Source organism: Nelumbo nucifera, chromosome 3 (assembly GCF_055504915.1).
Source record: "Nelumbo nucifera cultivar China Antique chromosome 3, China Antique-T2T, whole genome shotgun sequence".
Classification (NCBI taxonomy): Eukaryota; Viridiplantae; Streptophyta; class Magnoliopsida; order Proteales; family Nelumbonaceae; genus Nelumbo; species Nelumbo nucifera.
In genome coordinates, this window is record NC_142651.1 from 109,804,859 (window position 1) to 109,814,630 (window position 9,772).

At 38.9% G+C, this 9,772-nt stretch overlaps 1 protein-coding gene across 2 annotated transcripts; it reads left to right on the forward strand.

The window, feature by feature from the left end:
* The first annotated feature begins 5,969 nt into the window (after positions 1 to 5,969).
* Positions 5,970 to 9,584, forward strand: SAM-2 (S-adenosylmethionine synthetase 2). Of its 2 annotated transcripts, none has more exons than XM_010272651.3 (2): positions 5,970 to 6,072; positions 7,747 to 9,584. In XM_010272651.3, the coding sequence occupies exon 2, from the start codon at positions 7,755 to 7,757 to the stop codon at positions 8,934 to 8,936; it is 1,182 nt and encodes a 393-aa protein (XP_010270953.1). In that variant the 5' UTR covers positions 5,970 to 6,072; positions 7,747 to 7,754; the 3' UTR covers positions 8,937 to 9,584. The 2 variants fall into 2 exon arrangements, with proteins under 2 accessions (XP_010270953.1, XP_010270954.1); XM_010272652.3 differs by having other exon boundaries at positions 7,752 to 9,584.
* The last annotated feature ends 188 nt before the right edge of the window (positions 9,585 to 9,772 follow it).

The window sequence follows — 9,772 nt, forward strand, 5'->3', positions numbered from 1 at the left end:
ACCTACCTACCAAATACCAACGCCGCAGCAAGGATATCAACAACTTAAATGAATACAACCTTGATTCTGGCTAGATTAATCGTCAATGTCACCACCGAGAGTGAGAGAGATGGTCCAACCTTTACCAAATTCCAATCCCCAGAGAAGCGTTGGCTCAGAGGCTTTAGTAAATGAACGAAACCAAAGGAGGAGCTAACTACCGACCAACCATCCATTGAACCCATGCATGCTTTCTACTGTTATCATGTTATCGATTGGCCGATGAAATTGCTTAGTTAAGAGTATAGATGATAATGTGGCAGGTTGTATAGAGAAAATATATCTGCTGCAACTCTGATCACATGCGACTCCAATGAAATGTGTACACACAGACACCAGATCATACGCTGAACTCACATATGCTTCTTTAAATGCAGGTGTATTTGCTTTTCATGGGATAGCATGCGACCATGATCGCAGCAGAATCTCTCAGCTGGATAGTAGAAAAATCAAGTCCCGAGGCGCAAGTTAATTAATTAACAGAATTTGTATGCATTAATTAAGGAGAAGTAAAAGCTATGAGACTATAACGTCATCAACTCACATTTGTGTCCTAGCAGCAGGAAACAACAAAATCAAAGTCTTCGATTTGTGAACCATAATTAATATTTTAGTGGTAGGGGTGGTCACAACTCACAAGCCGAGCTTTTTATGATATTGAGATCGGTTCATGAAAAGCTCGCATTTGATTAATTGAGCCGAGTTCAAGCTCAATAAAACTCGTCTGATAAGGTCCGTGACCCTAATTAAGCATCTATATATATATATATATATATATATATATATATATATATATATATATTTTAATTTTTTATATTTCAAATAAAAGATAATTTTTTTATATGTATAATTTTTACTTTATAAAACGTTTGGTTTACAATCCAGTTCGAACTTACAAGTTTTTTATTCGAGATGAATTCAAACTCAAGTCTCTAATTTGAATCGATCTTGAATTTTAGTTCAAGCTTTATAGTTTATTTGACGAGCCAAGCTTGAATAGTTAGATGTTTGACTCGAATCCACCTCTACTTGGTAGGATCACAGCTTAATACTGTTATAAAAAAAAATGAACTTGACTCAAGTCGAATTCACCCCTACTTAGTGGGATCACAACTCGGTACTGTTATAGCAAATAGTACTTGACTTGGCTCAAATCCATCCCTATTTGGTGGGATCACAGCTCGATACTGTTATAGAAAAATGAACTCTAACATGATTTAGGATTTGTTTGGTTTGCAGTCAGAATTGGAATTCTCTGAAATCAAAATCAAAATGGTCCATTTCAATAGTATGTTTGGTTAGATAAGAATGAGAATAGAAATTGGAATTAATAGGAATAGGATTTCATTCCCAAGGGAGGAGTTGGGAATGGCCAAAATGAAAATGGGATTTCCACTCCACCCAATCAAATAATTGAAATTAGAATAACCCATTCCAATGCCGATTCAAGACCTCTATTCTCATGAATCAACAGAGCCTTAGTGGAAGAAGAAGTTGAAGATGAGCTGTGGAACGTGGACTGATTTTGTTTGATGACGCAACGTCTACGTGCATTAGAATTGAATTGTATGTATGGCTTTATGGCTTTTATTTGTTTATAGAAGTTGGCTTTAGGGCTTTTCTTTTCTTTTAAAAAGGTCATAGCTGAGCTGGGTTAGGGTAGATACAGCCAGTGAGCCATAGCAAAGCTGAGACACATTAGGGAGTGGGGGACCACGCCGTTACAGGGCCCTGAGTCAGACACGTGGGGATGGGGGTCAGTCATTGTCCTCACTCTCGCACTCCAACGGCCAAGGCCAGCCTCGGTCACCGCTCTGCCCAATTGACCTATAAACAAAATTATCTATCCCTTACTATTCTACAAATCTACTCTTCTTTTTTGTTTTGATGCATAAAAATTATCCACTGCTTGATAAGTTAAAGAAGGTCTGTTAGGATGTCCAGGAAGAATTTGAGATATATGGAGTGATGCTAGACATTTGGACGTGCTCCTGTGTCTTTTTTTGTTTGTTCCTTTAATTGTTTTAGAATAGGTCAATAATTGGTTGGAGAATATCTCGGCCAAATAGTTTGTTATTCTGTTAAATTGTTAATAATTTGTTATTCTGTTAGTTTGTTAATCCCTTAATTAGGGGATATTGTTATTAGTTTGTTAATCCCTTAATTAGGGGCTGACTTCTTAGTAGGCAGTTAGGAATTTTTTGTATTTAAACACCACCCAACCAGGAGGGGGCGTTGAAGTTGAATAAAAAATCTTGTGGTTTGTTCTCACCCAAAGAATAGCATTTACACGTAATTGCTGACTGGGACCTATCACTGTTCTGCCCAATGATGAATCATTCGGTTTGCAATAGATATATGAAAATCCCATCCTAATATATCCGTTGATTAGGGCGGTGTTTGTGCCTAAAATTCTTTATAGGAATTTATTTTGAAAACTGAGAAAAAAATACTTTTTTCTAATTTTTTTATAACAATTAGGCATCACATAAGCCAAAAAATGTCATTTTGATATCTTTCTAATAAACATTTTTTTACGGAATCCAAGACATTCATTTTTCTTAATAAACGGATAAACCAAACAAAAAATGAAACAGTGTTATAAGAAATGCTTATTTGGTATAATTGAAGCTATTTTCCCGATAAATGACGATGATACTAAACACCACTTGTTTGGCATAGAATTATTTTACCTTTAGTTTGCATTTGTTTTCGGTATAAATATGGATCAGTATAAAACTCCATTTCTGGTTCATATTTTCATGCGTTTGATTGGAGTGTAAGTTTTACATCTATTCATATATGATTGAATTTTACATCGATAATCGATATAAATACTACATCAATTTTATTGATGTACTTTTACCGTAATTATCACAGTTTAAAAATTTCAACAGTCACTTCCATTGGCGTTGAACTCCATCTATGTACTTTTGCATCGATCACAATTCACACCAAAAACTCCAACGGTCACTCGTTTTAAACCCATCGGTGGATGATTATGCAAAGTTGATGGTTGTGTTATGTAATGGTGAATCACAATAGCAATATACTAACTAAACTAATTAAATTTGTCCAATAAAAGGATACATAGGAGCACCTATCCAATTGAGATCTCCTATCCATAAGAATCTTAACACAAGACATTACAACCATACACAAGGAACATCTCCAATCTACGATAACATATAAATACAGGAAATATTCTTAATATCCCCAACTATAATGATGTGATTGTAGGCGTGGAAGGGTTTGTGAGTAGGAGATCCAAACACCCCAATATCAATAACCCGAGACGGGATCTACTTCTCACACATGGGCACCTGAGGCACATCCACTGTGCATTGGGAATGTCTCCCATGAATAATAATTTATAAATATGAGAGATGTTTCCAATACATGGTAGGTTGTGCGTGTAAGATCGGTATGAGGAACAGATCCGGTCTCCAATAACCCACGTACCTCTTTTATTTCACAGCCACTTGTACAATTGTACATTGAAAATATCTCTCCATAAATAATATATACAAATACGAAAATATTCCCCATACACGGTTGCAATTGACTGTGATTACATTGTAAACATGATCACGTGAGGAGTGAATCCGATCTCTTCCAATAATAATGAAAGAGGATGTTATGACATATCAATGACTATTTATGCGGGATCTAAAATTCTAAATCTAATTATTGTTCATATATATAATTTAGTTACTCTTTCTGCCGTTAATGCTATCTGCTTGTTAACCGTTGGATCGGCTGTAAAAGCTGGATTATGTCCATGCAAGATCAGATGATCAGCTTGGTGAATTTGGTGTTGATGCTTGACAGAAAGGCTGGGAACTTGGTCTCTGCATAGAAAACGACTGACACATGTTTAAAAAACTTTAAACTTTAAATCATAGGATTTGTACTCCTTATCACTCAAATTTCTTGAATACTAATAAAACGGTTGGATTTTACTCTAATTAGAGGTTAAATTTAATGGGTTTGATTGGTCAATTACATGAAAAAAATATGTCTATACACATGTCTTGAAAAATAGTTTTTTTTTCTTATTAAAATTAATTTTTAATTTATCCTACATTAAAAATTAGAATAATTGTTTTGAGTTTTTTAATAGGAGTTGATTTACATTCCTTAGATATAAAGAGAGTATGGAGGCTTGTTACTGTGCAACATGGGTACACGCATATATGTGGTGCAATGAGGTGCTTTAGAAGCGCACTTTGCTCACACCCATGTGGTTCACGAATGATAGTTTTGACTTTTGGTGCAAAGCTGATCATTGGTGTAATTAATGGCTATAATTCGATCAGGTGAGATCAAGAGACACCATTCAAAGTTAACAGCCATTAATTGTTAACTATCTTTTAACATTCACAAATTTTGAAATTGTGATTGTTCAATGAGTCTTTTTTGAATTAGCACATTTCTATGCTCTATGACTTCAAAATTTATTTAAGAAGCATGAATCAAGCATTTGCTACTGTCTCAAAGAATGTTTATTTAGAGATTCTTTAACTTTGCTATTTGTAGATTCTCGCTCAAGGCTCATTGTATCTTAGGATGGATTTGCCTGTAACCCAATAGCAAACTCAATAAAACTAAGTGGGAATAAATAACGTTTTAAAGGCAGCGTTTCAAACATGCCCCAGGCTTCTCTTTTAAGTTTTAGTGACCCAATTTCCCAACAAAAACTGGAGAACTATAATTATTGTGTGTGGACAAACATGCTGAAAGCTGGTATATATCATGTTCTTGCTCCTCCTTTTTACTTTTGTTGTCTCCATCACGGCGTTGAAACTTCCAAACACCCCTCTCTCTCTCTCTCTCTACAGTACCAGCCAATTATGAAATAACAAAGTGAAAAATAAGAATAGCTATCTGAACCGACAGTTAACTGATATATATATATATATATTTTTTTTCAAATTATCTATAATATATATCTGAACCGACAGTTAATTTAACCGACAGTTAAATTAAAAATCCGACAGTTAACTGATATATATATATATATATTTTTTTTCAAATTATCTATAATATATTATATTACTTATTTTTTACTATTTATAATATAATGCATGATATATATTTTATGCATTTATTTATAAAATATATATATAAATATAAAAATTCGAGAAACTGAAGAACTAAAACCAGTCAACTAATTATTCGATTCAGAGATTTTAAAAAATCGGTAATAGTGGTTGGTTTCAAAAAAGATATCTCACAGTTCGAATACCCCCCTTTGCACGGTTTGATTTCCAACTCACTTTTTCTACCCATACACTCTATCCATCGTAATTTGCAGCGACACATCTCACAATTGAAAAGGGCGACATGTGGCTGCAATTCACGGCGGATAGAGAATAATGCGCAGGAAATCCGGTTTAGGTCGTGCCACCCATACTATAGTAGGTCATGCTGGCACGGCCTGGGCCAGCAGAGGCCCATATAGGCCTTAGCCGTATCGGTTCATAGACGGCCCGACCCGTTTTACACCCAAACCGCTGTATCACAAACGGCAAGACACGAACACGATGGGGTATAATTGGATAAAAAATTGACGGGACAGGTAAACATCAATTCTTAAATGTAGTTAAATCGAATGTGAAGGAAACAAAGCCAAGCCAAGCCGAATAAGCCGGATTCGGGGTTGGTGGATTTACCGAAGCTCTCTATGATGAGTCTCGACTCTCGACTACCTCGATGGTTCGTGAACTGTCATTCTCGCCCACCGAATCCGGATAATCCTGGCCGCAAGATTTCTCCTACCCAACGGTTTGGATTTGTTAGTGTAATAAATAACAACCGTTGGATCTGGATCCCACTCAGCATTGCAGCAATGAGCAATCCCGTCCAACTACACGGGCTCCTGAGACCGCTCCTCTATAAATATGGGACCGAGGCCTTCGGCAAAAGTCGTGTTGAGTTCCGCGAAAGAAGGCCGAGGTGTCCTCTTTCCGCAACCCAGATCAGATCTGCAGCCAGTAACAGCTTTAGGACTCTACTCGCTTCTCGGCTCAGGTACCTACGTTTTTTTCACTTTTCCTATATCGTAGATCTTCTGCTACGACGGGCTTCGAGTTGTTTTTCTGACTCAAAACTCGCCGGATCTACTTTGGTTCTATGGTTTACGGTACTTTTGGATTGATTTCTTGGAATAATCTGTAAAACCCGTTTTCAGACTCACTATTAGACTTTTGCTCAAGTATAGTTACTAATGCTTTGCTGGGAGCAAGCATTTAGGTTTTGCACGGTTTCTCTTAAAAAATTGTAAGATCCGTTGGTTAATATGGGGTTTGTCTTCAAAGATGCATTTAACAAAGAGTTTTGTACTCGTTACAGTGTTCTATCCTGAATTTTTCTCTCTGTTTTCTGCTTCTGTAAGTCGATCTGGGGTAAATCTTATGCGAAATTCAGCTTTCGCTTGATTTTTTTTAGCTGATAACTGTTTTGTGTAGGATCTTTTGTTTTGATGCCCTTTATTTGAACCAATTGATCAACAAATTCGTTCGCTTGATTTTCATTTCTGGGGTCCTTCCTGAGAGAACATTGTTTCCGATCTTACTAAAATGCTCATTGAAAAGGGGATCTGATTTGTCTGTTGCTCAGTTTGGAAAGAGTACAAATACAAATATGTACAGTGCAAATAAATACAAAATACAAGGTTTTGCACTCTACATATTTGTATTTATATTCCTTCCAAACCGAATGTTTCCCTTCCAACATATTTATTGTTCCTGATTAGTCTTAGGGGTCTGAAATCCGAAGTAAATTGCTTCTTCCAACCCCTGCCTCTCCTTCCCGTAATTAAATGCCTCTTATTTCATAGCTTGTTGCAATAGCTTAGAAATGCTTCTGTAACTTAAATAGTACCTTCATTTTCTAGTTGCTTTTGTGATTTCTTGATTGTGGTTGGTCCAATTATGTTCGAAGCCTGTTGTTTCGACAAAATTTTCGCCGTCCATGTTTGACAGATTGTGCTGTCCACAGGCTTTCTCCATGTGACATGTTAAGTCCATACAGCTATGTCTCCAGCTCTGTAATTCTTATGGACTAAGTGTCACGCTGGGAGAGCCCTGTGAATAGTCTGTCGAACGCAGACAGCTAATTTTTTTTCCTTTTCCAGTCATTCCCCGCAAATTTCTGGCAATAATTGTCGGTCTCTTTCCTAGATCTACTCAAGAAAAGATTTTCTTCTGAAAAGATTCTGACCTGATTTCCCACCGGATTTTTGGTGGTTGGATCTAACTTAAACCATGTGTCTTCGGATCTAGTTCATGCCCATCGTCAAGATGTGCCTAGGAGGTGTGTTAGCGTGCTCCGATTCTGCGAATATTTTTCTCTCCAGTTTTCTGTTTTGAGATTCCTTCCAACTGCTTTTCCGAAATCATGCCGGATAGAATCCAGACTTTTTCTTTCTCTTATTTTATTCTCTGGGAACATACGCTCTCTTGTGCTTTTGGTGAGATTCAAATAATCTGGTCTATGACTATGTGTCTAGCTTTACTTTGACTTTAAATTGTATTAAAGTTAAACTAGTCAACCAATTTCTGTATCATTGTCGAATAATGTGTGGGGCCTGTGGGCTAGGCTACAGGCTACTCATGGGGAATCTCATTTTCTTTGAATAAGAATTGCTGAATTGGTGCGTTTGTTCTGGTGCATTAACTTAACATACGAAAAATTTTGCCGCAGTTTAGACAATGGAGACATTTCTGTTCACATCCGAATCCGTGAACGAGGGCCACCCCGACAAGCTTTGCGACCAGATCTCTGATGCGGTGCTCGACGCCTGCCTTGCACAAGACCCTGACAGTAAGGTGGCATGCGAGACCTGCACCAAGACCAACATGGTTATGGTGTTCGGGGAGATCACAACCAAGGCGAACGTAGACTACGAGAAGATTGTGCGTGACACCTGCCGTTCGATTGGGTTCGTTTCTGATGATGTGGGTCTTGATGCTGACAACTGCAAGGTCTTGGTCAACATTGAGCAGCAGAGTCCAGATATTGCACAGGGCGTCCATGGTCATCTCACCAAGCGCCCCGAGGAGATCGGTGCTGGTGACCAGGGCCACATGTTTGGTTATGCCACCGACGAGACCCCTGAGTTAATGCCCCTTAGCCACGTTCTTGCCACCAAGCTGGGTGCCCGCCTCACCGAGGTGCGCAAGAACGGTACCTGCCCCTGGCTAAGACCCGATGGTAAGACCCAGGTTACAGTTGAGTACCACAACGATAATGGTGCCATGGTTCCCATCCGCGTCCACACCGTCCTCATCTCCACTCAACACGACGAGACCGTCACCAATGATGAGATTGCAGCTGACCTCAAGGAGCACGTAATTAAGCCAGTCATTCCCGACAAGTACCTGGATGAGAAGACCATCTTCCACCTCAACCCATCAGGACGATTCGTTATTGGTGGGCCCCATGGTGATGCTGGTCTCACCGGAAGGAAGATCATCATTGACACCTATGGTGGATGGGGAGCACACGGTGGTGGTGCCTTCTCTGGCAAGGACCCAACCAAGGTGGACAGGAGTGGAGCTTACATTGTGAGGCAGGCTGCCAAGAGTATTGTGGCCAATGGGCTTGCCAGGAGGTGCATCGTGCAGGTGTCATATGCCATTGGTGTTCCGGAGCCCTTGTCCGTCTTCGTTGATACTTACGGAACTGGAAAGATTCCTGACAAGGAGATTCTTAACATTGTGAAGGAGAACTTCGACTTCAGGCCTGGAATGATTGCCATTAACCTGGACCTCAAGAGGGGTGGCAATGGCAGGTTCTTGAAGACAGCGGCTTACGGTCACTTTGGAAGAGACGACCCTGACTTCACATGGGAGGTGGTGAAGTCCCTCAAGTGGGATAAGCCCCAAGCTTAATGGTCCACAATGTTTTTGTGCTCCTATTCCTGGTTCCTGCCCTGTCTCTGTCCTCTCTTCTTGCGTCGTCTTACTAGGCCCCCACTCCAGTAATCTTATTTTGCTCCATCCCCATCAGCACCTGTGATAAATAATTTACTTGGCTGCTCTCAAATCTGTAGACCCATGTTTTACTTTTACTGTGATTGTGAGTTGCTCTGCTTTGTTTTTCCTTCTTTTTTCTTTTTTGCATTTCTTTTCTTCGTTTTGGTCTCGGTCTTGTGGAAAAATATGGATTTTTGGCTGTGAATTGAAAGAAACAAGTTCTAGAAAAGAAAAAAGGAATAAAAAAAAACCCGTCGCCTTCATTCCAATACCGGCATAACGAACGGCATCTTTTAAACGGTCAAGTGTGGATTCAGGGACGCGGCTGTACGGCAGTATATTTATTTACTCGAATTCTTTGAAACTTGAAAGGATCGTAGTTACTAAGATGGTTGGTGGTAAAACTTGAGATGACCATCAGGGAATGCGTATCATAGTTCTTCGCGTTTGGCTGCATGATACGCTTTTCTACCAGTTTCCACTCCCATCCCTAGGGAATTTCTTTTTATGTTTTGTTTCCCAAACATATACATATAATTATGTGTTTCAGCCAAGTAAAGCCGCATCCGATAGTGTAAGGTGTTTCCATGGAATCACATGAGTGGATTTTCTGCACAACATTTAGGCCTTAACCACATTGCCAAAGCCAAAAGAAGAAACCAGGCAGCTTCAATCCATCAGAAAAAGAGATGTGTAAACGAGACTGCAATTCTGAAAGAGTAGATTTAACCCACCCCCCTCTTTTTCACCGT

What these genes read in the sequence shown, in the direction of transcription:
- SAM-2 (XM_010272651.3), top strand. Translation starts at nt 7,755, where the DNA reads ATGGAGACATTTCTGTTCACATCCGAATCCGTGAACGAGGGCCACCCC.